This window comes from Salmo trutta, chromosome 29 (genome assembly GCF_901001165.1).
Source record: "Salmo trutta chromosome 29, fSalTru1.1, whole genome shotgun sequence".
Classification (NCBI taxonomy): Eukaryota; Metazoa; Chordata; class Actinopteri; order Salmoniformes; family Salmonidae; genus Salmo; species Salmo trutta.
The window spans coordinates 22,054,536-22,072,881 of NC_042985.1; the positions used below are offsets into that span (position 1 = coordinate 22,054,536).

Genomic DNA, 18,346 nt, shown 5'->3' on the forward strand with positions numbered 1-18,346 from the left:
TTTCCTACAAAGTAATCTGCTAAACGTAGGAGAAATAGTTTCAGCTTCTTATTCAATTGTAATTTTATTTTAGCCATTCAAAACACATAAATAAAGTTGGCAACAGGCTATTCATATATACCACGTTCTTGTTTTCATTCCTTTTGAAGTTAAGTTGGGAAATATTTGATTGCAGACACCCAGTTCAACAATGGCTTATCCTCTTCCAGATAAACAACCACAATTCAAAGTGTCAAAACACTTATTTAAATTTGAGTTGGTGTTAGGTTAGAGAAACGGATCAGTAATCTAAAGGTTTCTGGTTTCAGATCCCTGGCGCCACTTCCTACTGTGGTCCTTGAGCAACGCACTTAGCTAACCTCTAGATATATCCAGGGACAGGTCTGTGGCTGACCCTGTGCTCCTCCCTATACAGTACTAAAGATACATTTTCATCTTAGAGGAATAATAAAGTAATAAAGTATTATGCACTTCAATGATTTCTTTCAAATGTTTTTGATAGTGTTTGTCAAACTGCGTGAACAGAAATGGGAAGGTTCCCACCTTAGTTGGGGGGAATTAAATAACTATTTTGCTATTATAACCAGTCCACTGTTACAGATGACTTACTTGTATCTTACCAATGTTATAGCCTCACAACAATCAGACAAAATGTGAAATAGACTTGATTCAAATCAAAACTAATATCATAGAAAATAGCACTCTGCCTGCTTTATAGCATGATCATGTTATACTGACTTGTCTACAACTGGCACAACAAGTGTTGGTGTCCAAAATGACATTTTGCTGACATCTTTTAGTTAGTTGAGGCTTAAGAGCTGTTTAAAAGGAAAAATACTTTCTACAGTTTTTTTGAAGCCCCTTACCTGAAAGAGAATGATTTTCAAAAACATACAATTTATTTAAATAAAAGTCAGTGTGGTGCTATGGGCAGGATAGACAGATTTTTAGAAGATTATGCCTTGAGGTGGAGTGGATTAGATACACATTTCAAGGCTAATTGTATTGACGCTGAATCAACATTGAAAGTCGCACCTATGTAGGCAAACAACATTCCTGTGAGATAAAAAGTATGCAGTAGAACAGGAAGGGTCAACTTAATAGGGACCCCATTGCCCAAAGGCCATAATACTAGGACTGTTTATTAGTTTTACCCAGCTCCAGGCACTGTATACTTGCTGCCAAGTCATCAAAAAGGAACTCTGAGCTCACAGAAAGTGGGTCCTATGTGTGACATAATTAGAACAGGGACAGTAAAATACCTATTAATATAATATAATAATATAATAGTCAAATAATTAAGCAAATGTATATATTTTTTTTATGTAAACATTTCTCAAACATAGTGTTGTTAGGGAACTTCTCTTTACTAGCCTATATAGCCAATAAAACAGTAAACATATGTTGCTCAACTGTGTGCTCCACCCTGGAAAGTTAATCCTGAGTCATTTCTCCCACTCTATTCAACATGTTTTAATATTACACTTACTTTTTCATAAAGGTTCCTGTATCAACCTACAACAATCTAACCTTTAGTTACACTTAACATTAAGCTGTCACCCATAAGTCATCACAGTTTGTTTGAGTTATTCAGAGTGCTCATCAACTTGCGTTGTATAATATTACTTCTATATGCTGAATTGAGTTTACTCTCAACCTCAATCTATTTACCCAGAGCTTGTGTAATAATGGTCCTATAAAAAAACCAAGTATAGCTATGACGATAGAGCAGCCAAATACGCAACCCAGAGCTGCTAAAATCATCAAACATTGTTGAAGCCTTTGGGTAAGGTGGAGCCGCACACAGCCTCTGGCAAGACCTAGGTGGGGATGGGTGGGGAAGGATGGATAGGCTATTCAGTCAGTGAAGGCTTTGTTTGGAAAGAAACCACCTGGGGTGTAGACACAAGAGCATATGCCTTAGCCTAGGCAGTGTGAAAGACATTTAAAGGCTGGGCCAATTATCAGTCATAAATCAGTCAATAGCATTTTGGAAGAGCGCCCTAGGTACGGTAGTGAGGTTTGAGCTCTGTATGAATTCCAGATTGACCACTATAAATATTCCATTGTCCAATGTAAAGATGTGTCAGATACAAAAAGTACTAACCTACAAACTTGCAACAGATTCAACCCTATAGCAGATTAATGTAGACAATCATATGCAGATATGATCATTTCACACATAGGTCGGCTCTATCAGCAATGGATGATAAAAAAAAATTACATGATTGACCTCATAAAAAAAGGCAATTCTTCCACAAATGTTGATCAACTGACGGTACAATATTTCATGTGTTACATTCATGGCAGGAAAACCACTAAACCCAAGCAGGATTTGGCTTGACAGAACTGCCAAAATGAAGCAAACACCAACATAAAGTGTCTTAATTGGGCTTTAGAACATAAAAACTTCAATGCGCCTCAGCATAAATTCTACAGGTGTCTGGAACTCTATAGGAGGGATGCAACACCATTCTTCCATGACAAATTCCATAATTTGTTGTTTTGTTGATGGCGGTGGAAAGCACTGTCTCAGGCTCCGCTCCAGAATATCCCATAGGTGTTCAATTGGGTTGAGATCTGGTGACTGAAACACACACACAAACACACACACACACACACACACACACACACACACACACACACACACACACACACACACACACACACACACACACACACACACACACACACACACACACACACACACACACACACACACACACACGACCATGCTAAACATGATGGAATGTTAATTGCTTAATTAACTCAGGAACCACATCTGTGTGGAAGCACCTGCATTTCAATTTGTATCCCTCATTTACTCAAGTGATTCCTTTATTTTGGCAGTTACATGTACATCGGTGGTAAAATAAGTTAGTATCAATGTAAAATGAAATATAGAAAGGCATGCAGGTATAGCAAACTTGTTTAATGGGTTTTTAGTCAAATGTGTACTTTCTGGTCATTTAGTGTGATATTTTACATGTTGTAAAAAAAAATGGCACATCTTATGTTGAGACACGTAACATATTGACGTTTTTAAAATGTATGCTTAAAGTGAGGGTTTGAAGGTATGTCTAATCTTAACAATAACTATAAGCCTTAAAGGACAACCATCAAATGAACAGGGAACATTTGACAAAAAAGTTAAAAAAGTTACATTTTCAAACATGAATTTGGAAAACATAGATATGCTATGAAATATAAACAATGTTAATATGTTACTAAAGCTAAGTTAATTTTGCAACAGCATGGGCTGTATATGCTATATACAAACTAGTTATTCCTGTTTAGTTTAAAAACACCCCAAAAAGAATAGGTTGATACTGTTGATAGACTTAGTGGCATATGAGAAAGCTGAAGTGATTAACGTTATAATAGTTGTGAAATAATACTTACAATAGTTGTGCAAAAATGCACATTAGTGTGTTAAAATTATTTACAAATTATTTTCAATTTAATATATATATATTTTTAATCAGGATGCAGTTCCTGGATCAGCTCGGTGAGTCACACTAGCCCATGAATACTAACTATGAATACAATTAGCCCGATCGCTCCTTTGAGCAACAGCAGAGAGACAAATGTTTGCATTTGGACAATGTGTGCTCAAGATACTGAGCCAATAGAGTGGATTAATGTATTATTAATCCGCTATACATTGGCTGAATTTTTGATGGCTGTGGAGATACACCATTTTGTTCTATCAAACCTCACTACTTATTTATTATGAATGTATCTGTAATTATACATTAAAATATACATTACATAAAGAAAAAAACATGTATTGTGTTGTGGACACCAGGAGGAGTATCTGCTGCATTTGGGATAATGGGGATCCTAATACAATACCAAATATCAAAAGCTTAAACCACTGGAGTGGAGATGCTGCCTGAGATAGATACTGAATGAGGAAGGAAGACACCTCTCCCTGTAAAAAAGGAAATCACAGACTATTAAGTAACTTCTCTTGCGCAATATAGATGTGTAGGTCTATAATAAAGGACATTATGAACCCCCTGAGTTTATAATAACAATAGGGGTACACAACTAATCCCAATAATAGAATACTTAATAAAAATAGCTAAATCTGTATGTAAATGCTCATGCTTAATGTACTAAAAAACCTCATAAGACAGAACATTCAAGTCTTAAAGTCGTCATTGAGTCATGTTTAACCTGTGGCCCCACCTTTGTGTTAACCTTTAAGGTCCCTCCTCAAATACAGGTGGTTATAAAAACCAGATCCATCCTAAGCACCTCTCTCATATCACCTGTGTAGGACCTGTTCACGACCCACAGGATCACCATGGGGACAACCAAGAATACACCGATATGGAGGCTGATATGCCTGGCACTACTGATCAAATCAACACAAACAGGTTGGTAGAATATTCATTCATTTGCATAAATCAAAAACTGTTCTGATTATTACTATAATATAATTATTCTACATTTTTAAAAGTCTGACAAATCTGTAAAATCTACATATTATTTCATAAATCAGACTGATTGTTAATTACAAATAGTAAATATTCAGGACAACGCCAAATGATTACGATTATTGACACTCAGCAGGTCGATAGGTTTTAAAAGCTGTAACCACAAGTTTAGTATGATTAGGTCACTTTCAGATTTGATAACATACACTATATATTTTATGTAAAATCTCATTATGTAAAAAAAATCATGTGTTAGCTATTCAGAAATTTACTAACACACAGAAAAGGGATTACATGTATTATACATGCATTTGAAAGAATTCAACAGTAGGCATACAGTAGCAGTTTTTACTCAATCAGTAATAACGGTTTTCCTTTTTTCTCATTTACTACAATCATATGATTACATTATTCATTTACGTTTTCATCCTAGTTCTGTTCCTTATACACATTTGTTTATGAGATTGTTTCTGTCTAAATTTGAAAATGTTACACATTTGTGGTGAAAAATCTGAAAATCTGTAGAAATCATTATCATTTGTGATTGTTATCATGAGTGGTTGTAGCATAGTTTATAGTGTTATAAATACATAAAGCACTCCCCACAATGGGTGTGTTTAATACAATTTTTGATTGGGAATGAAAACAAGAACAGAATACAGACAAAAACTCAAATGTATATTGTTAAAATAATAGTTGTGGTAAGTATGTCTGATATTACTCAAATAATACTGACAGGAAAAATGTGATGCCTAAATATGTAAAATAGGAACTGAACTGTCATCGGAATTCAATGTGTTTAGTTTACAAAGCAGATGACACTTGATTAAGGAATCTTCAGGCCCGTTGCATGTGTCGGATGACCTGTCAGCCAGGGCTGAGCATTCCAAAAGCTTTGACCACACCTACGCAATTCATAGAACATCAAAGTAGTTCAGGCACAAAAGATTGACCCTCAAACATTGATTTTAAAATTGTTATCCCCTTGCAGCTGTTTGACTCAATTGTCAAGTGAAATGAAGTGCCACATTAACCATGCAGCATTTGGTAAACTAGGGTCTCGATTCAATCCCTATCGTCGTAGTTGAAATGTGAAAGTAATTTCCAATTGAGCCGACATATGCAGTGTTTACCATGAACGCAAACTCTGCGAACGCAGGAACATTCCCATTAAAATTCAATTGCACAATAGCGCTTAACTTTGGCGATACGGATTGAATTGAGCCTTAGGTTCACCGTAAATATTGAATGGGTCACATCATGCTTCAAATGTCCCTTCGTCTGGACATACTGCTGTGCAAATCAAATACACTTCTAAAAGCGCAATGCAACAATCTATATCTGCAGTTATTGAACTCCATCCGGAATGTACATATAATATTTTAAAATACTCATGAATTGCTTTTATTACAGTGAGCCCCACCACAAGTGTAACAATCATCCCGACAATGATCACAACGATACCCACACTTTCAGGTAAATGACTGACAGAATGCACACTGAATAAATCCATCAATACGCTACGAAGGAACTGACGTTTGTATTCCTTGTCCCTCAGGATTGAATGCCTCACACAATGACCAGGTCTGCAGCACATGGGGTAACTACCACTTCAAGACCTTCGACGGGGACTTTTTCCAGCTCCCCTCCACCTGCAACCATGTTGTGACCTCACTGTGTAAGAGCAGCTATGAGGCTTTCAACATCCAGATGAGGCGGCAGGTGGTGGACAACCAGCCCACCATTAGCAAGATCACCATGAAGCTGGATGGTGTAGTGGTGGAGCTATCCAAGGGTGTTGTTGTGGTCAATGGGCAGACGTGAGTTTCCCTGTCATTTGACTGATACGCCATTCGGCAAGCACCTCTCTTGAGGATTTTATGTGCTACATTCCGGAATTTAATAATAATTATAATCATAATGTATTGGATGACCTTTAAACATCTTCTTCCTCCTGAAGGGTGACCCTGCCGTTCAGCTTGTCTGGAGTCAGCATCGTGAAGACTACATCCAATGTGAAGGTCGTAGCCAAACTGGGGCTGGTTGCTGTTTGGAACAAGGATGACTCCCTAATGGTAAAATACCTGCTTTTCTAATTTTCCTCTTCAATGGTGGATTAGTTAATAATATTACATTTTTCTTTAGATTAAAAGCATATCAACTTTGCCTTCAATGGCAATGATCAACAGTTGATCGTGAGTGAGAGACACCTGTTTTTTGCTGCTCCTTGTCTCATGTTGGTTGAAGCACTGTCTACTCCCCTCCTAAAATATTAATATTGAAAGGCAGAATTAGCTGAAGAACGAGGATGAATTAAACAGGATATGTGAAGATGTATAGGCTATACACACACAGGCTAATGTTCCAATGTTTATTTGATGAAGTGTTTGCAAATATTTGTAGATTTGAATTACATTTTCTGTCACTCCCTAATATAAGACAAACAAAAAGATAGGTTATAGACATGGAGGATAGCCAAGACTGAACACGTGAATGGTGCTGAACAGGATGAGATTTTGTGGACAAAACACATTGTATCTGGTCATTCTACAGATTGAAATGAACGAGAAGTACAGAAACCAGACCTGCGGACTGTGTGGTGACTTCAATGAAGTCCAAACATATAACGAGTTCATCATCAATGGTAAAATAATTTCAGAAATGTCCAAAACTGAAATGTAACTACATTACATACTGTAGGTGGAAAAGCTAATTGTCAATGTTTGTGTTGTTGCAGGTGGGAAACTCTCTAGCTCTGACTATGGAAACCTCTGGAAACTGGATGGCCCTCTGGAAGTCTGTGAGGAGCCTACGCTAACTTCTGTGGAGAGTTGTGGAGATGAGGTATCAAATTCAAACCATAGAAGAAGAATACAAAATAATGTTAATAGAAGTTAGAAATGGCAATTATTCCATGTGATCCAACAAATGTTTTCTATATGGTAACCTTTTGTGGTTTGTCTCTGTAGGAATTTTGTCAGCAGCTGTTCTCCAGTGCAGCTTTCAGTAGCTGTGCTAATTATTTGGACGTGGACTCCTTCAGCAAGACCTGCCTTGCAGACCTGTGCCACTGTGATAACAGCACCAACTCCTTCTGCCTGTGCAACACCATCTCAGAGTACTCCCGTCAGTGTGTTCATGCAGGGGGGAAGCCCCAGCAATGGAGGACTGAACAGTTCTGTTGTAAGCATGCAGATACTCTTCAATATGCCCACCAAACACTTAATGATCATGTTCACAATCTATTTTAAGGAAACAGTTAATCACAATGTTTATTTTCTCAGATAAGACATGTCCCTTCAACATGGAGTACCAGGAATGTGGAAGCCCCTGTGTTGACACCTGCTCCAACCCAGAAGCCAGCCAGTTGTGTGGAGACCACTGTACAGACGGCTGCTTCTGTCCTCTAGGTACCACACAGGTTCAAATCTGTTGTACAAGTTAACCTTAAGCACATCCTGAAAACACCACACCTTTACCCATTATGCCTTTTATGTCAATGTGTGCAAAAGTCTTTGATAATGAAATAAGTAAATATTGGATGTTTCACTCAGTTACTTTCTCGAGTCAATGAAGTTCTCTGTGTAAAGAACACATTAGAATAACTTAAATCTACTTAATTCTGCCTGATCTCTCACCAAATAGGTACTGTTTTTGATGATGTCAGCAACAGTGGCTGCATTCCAATGAGTGAATGCCTCTGTGTCCACATTGGACAAGTATACAAATCTGGAGAGTCTTACACCAGCAACTGTAAAGAATGGTAGGCCAAGTACATCATCTGATTTAAACATCACATATCCCATGCCTCATTTTCATGAATCATGCCAAAATCTACATTGTGACTATAGAAACTATATCATAAATATTTATAAATACTGTATGAATGCAGTTGTGAGATGAGCCTGTAAATGTTCCCTTTAGCACCTGTGCTGGTGGTCAGTGGGCCTGTACAGACAAGGACTGTCCTGGGACCTGCTCTGTGGAGGGAGGATCCCACATCAACACCTATGATGGGAAAGCCTACACCTTCCATGGGGACTGCTCGTACATTCTGACCAAGGTCAGTGCATGTGGTGCAGTTTAGCAAAGCAATAGAAGCAAGTAGAAACTCTTGATACGTTTTCAGTGCAAACTAAGGTGAAAAGGTAAGGTAAAATAGCTTTTCCTCAAGCCATATGTTGACGTAGAAATGGGTCCAAACGAGTCACTCTCGTTTCATGTTTTTTCCTTCAAACTCATGCTGGTTTTCTTTCAGCAATGCAATGGAACTGAATTCACCGTGCTGGGAGACATTGTGAAGTGTGGGTTGACTGACACTCAGACCTGTATGAGGGCTGTTACCCTAGCCCTCTCCAGCAGATCCACTGTAAGGCAACTCTCCAAATATGTTTCAGAGAAAATAACACAATGAACTCATTTCCAAACAAAACCACTTCTTGAAGATAATTATACTGGCTTGCAAATAAATGTCCCTAAACCTTTTTGACTACACACACAATAACCTTCTTTAAAACTGCCCTGATTTGGCAATTATTGCTGGGCTGTTTGCAATCTTTTAAAATGCTCATGCATGGTAATGTTTGTGTCTAGAGGGGATTGTTCAATAAACATATATGAACCAATTAGAATTTTATAGAATCCATTATCTTATCTAATTCACAGGTCATCCGAGTCCAGTCATGTGGAAGTGTTTTTGTAAATCAGATTCTTTCTCAGCTCCCGCTCTATACAGGTGAGATAATCCATTGTAATGCCAAATTAAATTGTAGTGTGGATCAGTGCATGAACTCCATGTCATTTATATTCACAAGATGAAGCCTTAATGGTGTCCCTCTATTTATTTAATGTATTGCAGCTGAAGTGACCGTCTTCAAGCCCTCCTCATTCTACATTGTTATCCAGACAACTCTTGGAGTTCAACTTCAGATCCAGCTTTCACCAGTTATGCAGATCTACATAACTGCCATCTCATCCTACAAAGGAACAACCTGTGGTATGCTTCAGATTCATCCACCAGTTTCATACCTTTTTCTTCAGTATCTCTATTCATAAAAATCTAATAACATCATATGGCTTCAATTATTTTCCACAGGCCTTTGCGGAAACTACAATGACGTTCAGGCAGATGAGTTCAGAGTCATCAGTGGATTGGTGGAGGGCACAGCTGTAGCTTTTGCCAACACATGGAAGACCATGTCTAGCTGCCCTGATGTCAAGACTAGCTTTGAAAACCCCTGCAGTTTGAGCATCGAAAATGGTACGTATTTAATAAGCCTACAGATGAATCACTTGTTGAATGATTATAACAAAGTTATATAAGATAGTATATGCGTATGTGGAAATGATGATTGTCTTTTTCACAGAGAAATATGCCCAGCACTGGTGTTCCATGTTATCAGATCCTAAAGGAGTGTTCTCCCCTTGCCATTCTGAAATAAGACCTGACACCTACAAAACCGTAAGTTAGTTAAAAAGGATACGATCGCAAAGTAAAACCATTAAACCCTTATGTGATGAGGTTATAGTCTTGACACACTTTGACTCTTTTTCCAACAGAACTGTATGTATGACAGCTGTAACTGTGAGAAGAGTGAGGACTGCATGTGTGCTGCCGTCTCCTCTTATGTCCATGCTTGTGCTGCCAAGGGTATCCAGCTCAGCGGCTGGAGAGACACTATCTGCAGTGAGTAGGCCGCACGGAGCCATGGAGACCTCTCGCAATGTGTCATTATAATGAGTGCTGAAAATTGATTAGAATAGAATGATTTTACTGAAACAACAACAGTAGTTACTAAGTACAAATAACCTGAAGAAATAACTGCACAAATACAAAGATATAAGGAAACCAATATCTTGCTAATACTACTCATGTCTAATGACTTTTCTCAGATAAATTCGCCACCTGTCCCAGTCAAACAGTTTATACCTACAACATGACCAGTTGTGGACGCACCTGCCGCTCCCTGAGCATGACAGACCAATCTTGCCAGGTGGAGTTTGTTCCGGTGGACGGCTGTGGCTGTGCAGAGGGCACCTACATGGACGAGGCTGGCCAGTGTGTTGCCCCCACCAACTGTCCCTGCTATGACAAGGGCTCGGTGGTCCCTGCAGGAGAGACTATCAGCAGAGACGGTGCCACCTGGTAAGCACCTCGCTCATACGTATAAAGTTAGGAGACCAAAATAAATACAAATGAAACTTCATGGATATATTCAAAACTGTGTATTAAATTATGTCATAATGATATTTGCTGTTCATTTGATTATCTTACTAACTATAACTATTAATACTGTAACTATTTTATAGTACTTGCAGACAAGGGACACTGAGTTGCACTGGGGGAGCAAGACTATTTAGTAAGTTTTATGATCTTTTATTACAATTTATTAATTTAATTTATTAATGTATTAATAAAATATATGGCTCAATATGATTTAACCCTTTACATGCATCCTTCACAAAACAGGTACATTTGAAATGAACCAAGAGGATTCAAGCAATTCATGTAAGACAATGTGATTAATTATGATGATGAATGTGGATATTTCTGGATATATGATAATTATATTCTGCTTGTTTGAGAATTGAAAATAGTTTTTTTTACTTGTATTCTCATATATCCCCAGTATGCACACTGCCAATGGTTTTCTTCAACTGCTCAACTGCACCTCCAGGAGCTTCAGGTTCTGAGTGTCAGAAGAGCTGCAAAACTCTGGATATGACCTGTGTGAGTCCCTCATTCACTCTAAATGGGATTGTCACGTACTGTCACTATTATACTGAGTTTTGTGTTGACTGAACAAAAACTTTTGAGAATCTCAATTATGTCAAATACCCACCCCCCTCCTCCCCCGGTATACAAAAACATAGTCCATATCTCTTTAATTTGCCATGACTTATGTATGCATTTTGTTAAATCCCTTTAGATCAGCACAGAGTGCACATCAGGTTGTATGTGCCCCACCGGACTGGTGTCTGATGGGAACGGAGACTGCATCAAGGAGGAACTTTGTCCTTGTTCTCACAATGGAGCTACTTACCAAGCTGGAGAGACTCTTAAGGTTGACTGCAATACATGGTATGCCTGTTTTGTGTCTTACACCTCAGGGGGGAGAAAACATAAAGAACACAGACTTACAAATAACGAAAAAAATGTCAGGCAATTTTTGTGACATTATGTGTGTGTTGTTCACAGTACTTGCAAGGACAGACAATGGCAGTGTACCACACATCTTTGTGATGGAGTTTGTGCAATCTACGGAGAGGGTCACTATATCACCTTTGATGAGAAAAGGTTCAACTTTAATGGAAACTGTGAATACACTCTCATTCAGGTTTGTGTCTCTTTATTTGGTAGAATTGTATCAGCATTGAAAAGTGTGAATTTTAAACATATTAAGAATATTTTCCTTTCGCACAGGACTACTGTAGCAATACTAATGGCAGTGGCAGCTTCAGAGTTCTCACTGAGAACGTTCCTTGTGGAACTAAAGGCACCACCTGCTCCAAGACCATCAAGCTCTTCCTGGGGGTAATGAGCAACTTGACTTCACACAATACTGTACATTCCATCCCTCGTGTAAAGAACAATCAACAAATCATCAACCAAACATCAACTTGAGATCCGATTTCAGACCAAGTTATGTATGAAAACATATTTTCCTTCTTCAGACCAGTGAGCTCATATTGGCAGATGGGACCGCTCAAGTTGTCAGGAGTACTCCAGAAGAGCAGTTTCCTAAACAGATCAGCCTTCTGGGGAATTATCTGGTTATTGAAGTCAAAAGTGGTCTAATCCTCATGTGGGACAAGAAGACCAGTCTCTTTATCAAGCTGAGCCCACAATACCAGGTACATTAAGATACTCTGATGAAGAAATTAATTCAGGATTCAGTCAAAACTGATATTACCGAGACTTTTGTATAACCCTGCCAAGTCAATCATTTTAATTCATGATCTCTTTTCTTCAGGGGCAAGTGTGTGGTCTGTGTGGAAACTATGATGGCAACGCAAACAATGACTTCACCACTAGAGCCCAGGCGACAGTTGTTGATCCGGTGGAATTTGGAAACAGCTGGAAAGTTTCATCAAGCTGCCCAAGTGTATCCGCTGTAGTGCACCCATGTACCTCCAACCCGTACAGAGCGTCTTGGGCCCAGAAACAATGCAGCATCATTAAGAGCGATGTCTTCACAGCCTGCCAGAACCAGGTATGGATATGTTCAACTAGGATATACTACTAGTAAGATATGTGGATTTGTCTTTTGAGGACAAAGAAATGTACTTCACCGTGCAACTTCTGTATATCTTACAACACATTGCTGTGCTTTTAAGGTGGACCCCTCTCCTTACTACGATGCTTGTGTGAGAGACTCATGTGCTTGTGACAGTGGTGGAGACTGTGAGTGCTTCTGTACAGCAGTGGCAGCTTATGCAAAGGCCTGCAATGAAGCTGGAGCCTGCATAGCCTGGAGAACCCCTCGAATTTGCCGTAAGTTTCTTCACAATCAACAGTGAAGTCTGAGCTGAGTAAAATCAAGGTTGAATTGAAAAATGTTTAATTCTGGTCTGGAACGTGATTTTCAACTACATTAAGGCGCTTGTCAATTCAATTCTGGACCAGGTTGACACATTATCATATAGGACAGTTTATCATGGAAAGGGATCATTATTCTAGTTCAAATAATGAAAACGCTTTTGACCACCATATTTTGTCCACCACATACAGCACTGTTCTGTGATTACTACAACCCCACTGGAGAATGTGAGTGGCACTACAAGGCATGTGGAGCTCAGTGTATGAAGACCTGCAGAAACCCTTCCGGAGACTGTTCTAGTTTAATTCCAGCATTGGAAGGTAGGGATATGACCGTTTAACTCATATTTTGTCTCATTTTGTATATTATTTCTGAATAACAATTGCAATTGGAACTGACTCCGACAATGGTTATAAATATACATGCTGTGTGTCTGAGCAGCCTCAGGCTACATTTACACTGACTACTGTTATCCTTAACAAGACTTGACCTTTTGTAACCTCTTGGCTATTATGCTTATTACAGGCTGCTATCCTAACTGTCCTGCGGCACAACCTTACTTCAATGAGGAGACAATGAAGTGTGTGGTGAGGGAACAATGTGGCTGCTTTGACTATGAAGGAAACCAGTACACCAATGGACAGAATCTTCCGGCACCAAATTGTGAAAGATGGTATGTTAAAATCATTCAATTCACAGTACCTGTGCTATTTCAGAGCATTTTCTGAATGTTCTAACTGTGAAAGTATCAGGTATTCTGTGTTATATTAATTCTGGGGAAGAGGTTAGGGGTTTGGCAAAGATTGGAAGGGTCATGCTAGTTTTTCCATAGTGATGCCAATAATGGTTGTATGACAATCTGAAAACGTGCCCTGCTCCCCATGGATTTCACAACTTACTTTATTACCAAGTCCTGACTAGTCGTACCTCTTTACTAGTATTTTGAACAAAACATTTATATCTATTTAATTTGAACCTGTGAATAATTTCAATGTTTAACTAATTGTTCTTCTTTTTAAGCACCTGCACAATGACTGGAGTGAGCTGCAGTTATGATGTAAATGGTAAGGATGACATCATCAAATTAAAGTAACATATTTAGCAATGACCAAAGCAACATTGATTGAATCTAATTGTAAAATACTTTCCCCCCTGTAGTTTGTACATGCTTGCATAATGGTAAACAACACCCATATGGAGCAACCCTCTACAATACAACAGATGGGATTGGTAACTGCATTGTTGCTGTTTGCGCCGCGAACGGAACCATTACCAGGAACATTTCCCCTTGTCAAGTGACCACAACTCCAGTACCAACTACAACTTCCCCTATGACCACAACAACTGTCCATGCAACTACAACACAGGCCTCTACGACAACACTAAAGCCCACAACTGTCTTCCACTTTTCAACACCTGGTAAGCAGAGAAACTCTTCAATGAATGATTAAAGTCCAGCCACATGTTTTCTAAATACCATAGTTATAAATGGCAATCTTGATGGCAATTAATATCAATTGGTATGTAAGGTGTTAGTAAATGTATTCCCGAAGTCCAAAAAGTTGGCCCCGGACCCGAATGGACCCGAGGACAATCAAACTCGGACACGAACGGATACAAGAACAATTATACACAAACCCAACGACAACCAGACCTGGGTCTCGGTCAAACCCGATTAGACCCGAGTGTCAGACAAATTACGTTTATCAGCCAAGTTTCTACACTGTTTAACAATAAGGACTATATGTTGCCTTCTATAAGTATGAAAATGTACCTTATTAGCGTAAATTAAATATGCTATAGGCTATGCAGAGCTTTGATTGGGTCCACTCAGGTTTATCAGCTGTACTTACAAAGACCCGAGAGCTAATGACAATAAAACAGGAATCGACCCAAACCAGGGTAAACGAGACCCCAGCAGCTAGGGTCACGGGTGGGGTCTTGAGTATTTGGGTTTGGATGGACCCGTGAAGACCTTAAGGTGGTAATGATTAGTTAAGTTTAATTCAAATGTTAAACTTAAGAATTGTAAATGTAAGCTATTTGGTAAATTAAAATGTAATTTTTCAGGCCAAGTAAACTAAAGATGTATCTTTTTTAAAAACAGAACCAACATCTACTTCAACTTGGTCTTCCACAACAATGGAGTTGACACCTAAAATCACCACAAGTTCATCATTAAATCCTTCAACTACATCATCAGGATCAAGTACAGTCACAATTCCCAACCCGACAACTGTAACTACAACAACTATGGTACCCTCAACAAGTGGAGAAGTAGCTACATCGACCACAGCTGAGACTTCAACAAAGGAAGAAACCACAAATGAGACGATCACATCTACAAAGCCACCTAAAGTAGTCACCACTGGTATCGCAACAACGACATCACATGTCACCACCAAACCTTCAGTGACTTCGATTGCGTCAATTACAAAAACACTACCTTACTTTACAGGTACATTGTGGCCTTTAACATCAACAACAAAGCCCTCAACAACAACAGAATCAGTCATGACAGGTGGAATATTGACAACAGAGCCTCACTCCCAAATTACCAAAACAACTACATCTGGGATATTCACACACACCACAGCATCATCATCTACAACTGAAAATGTTGAAGCCTCTACCTCAACATCACAGCCCTCAACTTCAATCACAACTACAAAGGTACACACACCAACTGCAGAGGAAACTACATATACAACCACTGAAAATTCCACACAGCCACCTAAGATTGTCACCGCTGGCCCAACAACCACTTCCACCACTGTAATTGTTGAAACCTCTACCTCAACATCACAGCCCACAACAACAGGTGAAGAAACAACAGAGCCAGTTGGCATTACTTCCAATCCCACAACTTCAACCACAACAACTGCAGAAGTAATTACACCAACCACAGGTGGAACTACAAAAGGTGACGAAACCACAACTGAGACTATTACATCTACATCCACAACGCCACCTAAAGAAGTCACCACCGGCCCAACAACCACTTCCACCACTGTAATTGTTGAAACCTCTACCTCAACAACTCAGCCCATAACAACAGGTGAAGAAACAACAGGTCCAGTAGTGATCACATCCAATCCCACTACTTTAACAACAACTACAATTGTTCCCACAACAACTACAACTACCACAGGTGGAACTACAACAGTTGAAGAATCCACAATTGAGACAAGTCCATCTACATCCACAAAGCCACCTAAAGAAGTCACCACCGGCCCAACAACCACTTCCACCACTGTAATTGTTGAAACCTCTACCTCAACATCACAACCCAAAACAACAGGTGAAGAAACAACAGGGCAAGTTAACATAACTTCCAGTCCCTCCACTTTGACAACAACTACACTTGCAGCCACAACAACTACACCTACCACAGGTGGAACTACAACAGTTGAAGAAACCACAATTGAGACAAGTCCATCTACATCCACAAAGCCACCCAAAGAAGTCACCACCGGCCCAACAACCACTTCCACCACTGTAATTGTTGAAGCCTCTACCTCAACATCTCAGCCCATAACAACAGGTGAAGAAACAACAGGTCCAGGAGTGATCACATCCAATCCCACTACTTTAACAACAACTACAATTGTACCCACAACAACTACACCTATAACAGGTGGAACTATAACAGTTGAAGAAACCACAATTGAGACAAGTCCATCTACATCCACAAAGCCACCCAAAGAAGTCACCACCGGCCCAACAACCACTTCCACCACTGTAATTGTTGAAACCTCTACCTCAACATCACAACCCAAAACAACAGGTGAAGAAACAACAGGGCCAGTTGTCATAACTTCCAATCCCTCAACTTCAACAACAACTACAATTACACCTACAACAACTACACCTACCACAGGTGGAACAACAACAGCTGAAGAAACTACATCTGAAACAAGTCCATCTACATCCACAAAGCCACCTAAAGAAGTCACCACCGGCCCAACAACCACTTCCACCACTGTAATTGTTGAAACCTCTACCTCAACATCACAACCCAAAACAACAGGTGAAGAAACAACAGGTCCAGTTGTCATAACTTCCAGTCCCTCTACTTTAACAACAACAACAATTGTACCCACAACAACTACACCTACCACAGCTGGAACTACAACAGTTGAAGAAACCACACTTGAGACAAGTCCATCTACATCCACAAAGCCACCCAAAGAAGTCACCACCGGCCCAACAACCACTTCCACAACTGTAATTGTTGAAACCTCTACCTCAACATCTCAGCCCATAACAACAGGTGAAGAAACAACAGGTCCAGTAGTGATCACATCCAATCCCACTACTTTAACAACAACTACAATTGTACCCACAACAACTACACCTATAACAGGTGGAACTACAACAGTTGAAGAAACCACAATTGAGACAAGTCCATCTACATCCACAAAGCCACCTAAAGAAGTCACCACCGGCCCAACAACCACTTCCACAACTGTAATTGTTGAAACCTCTACCTCAACATCTCAGCCCATAACAACAGGTGAAGAAACAACAGGTCCAGTAGTGATCACATCCAATCCCACTACTTTAACAACAATTGTACCCACAACAACTACACCTACCACAGGTGGAACTTCAACAGTTGAAGAAACCACAATTGAGACAAGTCCATCTACATACACAAAGCCACCCAAAGAAGTCACCACCGGCCCGAAAACCACTTCCACAACTGTAATTGTTGAAACCTCTACCTCAACATCTCAGCCCATAACAACAGGTGAAGAAACAACAGGTCCAGTAGTGATCACATCCAATCCCACTACTTTAACAACAACTACAATTGTACCCACAACAACTACACCTATAACAGGTGGAACTACAACAGTTGAAGAAACCACAATTGAGACAAGTCCATCTACATCCACAAAGCCACCCAAAGAAGTCACCACCGGCCCAACAACCACTTCCACCACTGTAATTGTTGAAACCTCTACCTCAACATCACAACCCAAAACAACAGGTGAAGAAACAACAGGGCCAGCTGTCATATCTTCCAGTCCCTCTACTTTAACAACAACAACAATTGTACCCACAACAACTATACCTACCACAGGTGGAACTACAACAGTTGAAGAAACCACAATTGAGACAAGTCCATCTACATCCACAAAGCCACCTAAAGAAGTCACCACCGGCCCAACAACCACTTCCACCACTGTAATTGTTGAAACCTCTACCTCAACATCACAACCCAAAACAACAGGTGAAGAAACAACAGGGCCAGTTGTCATAACATCCAATCCCACTACTTTAACAACAACTACAATTAAACCCACAACAACTACACCTACCACAGGTGGACCTACAATTGAAGAAACCACAACT

General features: G+C 39.5%; 1 protein-coding gene across 1 annotated transcript; it reads left to right on the plus strand.

Moving 5' to 3' along the window:
• Positions 1-4,215: 4,215 nt before the first annotated feature.
• Positions 4,216-15,657, plus strand: LOC115167136 (mucin-5AC-like). The gene is given in 32 exon segments (XM_029721247.1): positions 4,216-4,385; positions 5,859-5,921; positions 6,004-6,265; positions 6,406-6,520; positions 6,999-7,089; positions 7,183-7,289; positions 7,415-7,628; positions 7,730-7,855; positions 8,091-8,208; positions 8,370-8,508; positions 8,704-8,814; positions 9,111-9,180; positions 9,304-9,441; positions 9,541-9,705; positions 9,812-9,906; positions 10,005-10,131; positions 10,338-10,590; positions 10,755-10,804; positions 10,915-10,953; positions 11,075-11,175; positions 11,375-11,526; positions 11,644-11,782; positions 11,869-11,979; positions 12,120-12,299; positions 12,419-12,658; positions 12,783-12,939; positions 13,177-13,305; positions 13,511-13,658; positions 14,006-14,049; positions 14,144-14,404; positions 15,093-15,551; positions 15,554-15,657. Coding segments are annotated over 32 exon segments (4,524 nt in total). The 5' UTR covers positions 4,216-4,312; the 3' UTR covers positions 15,601-15,657.
• The last annotated feature ends 2,689 nt before the right edge of the window (positions 15,658-18,346 follow it).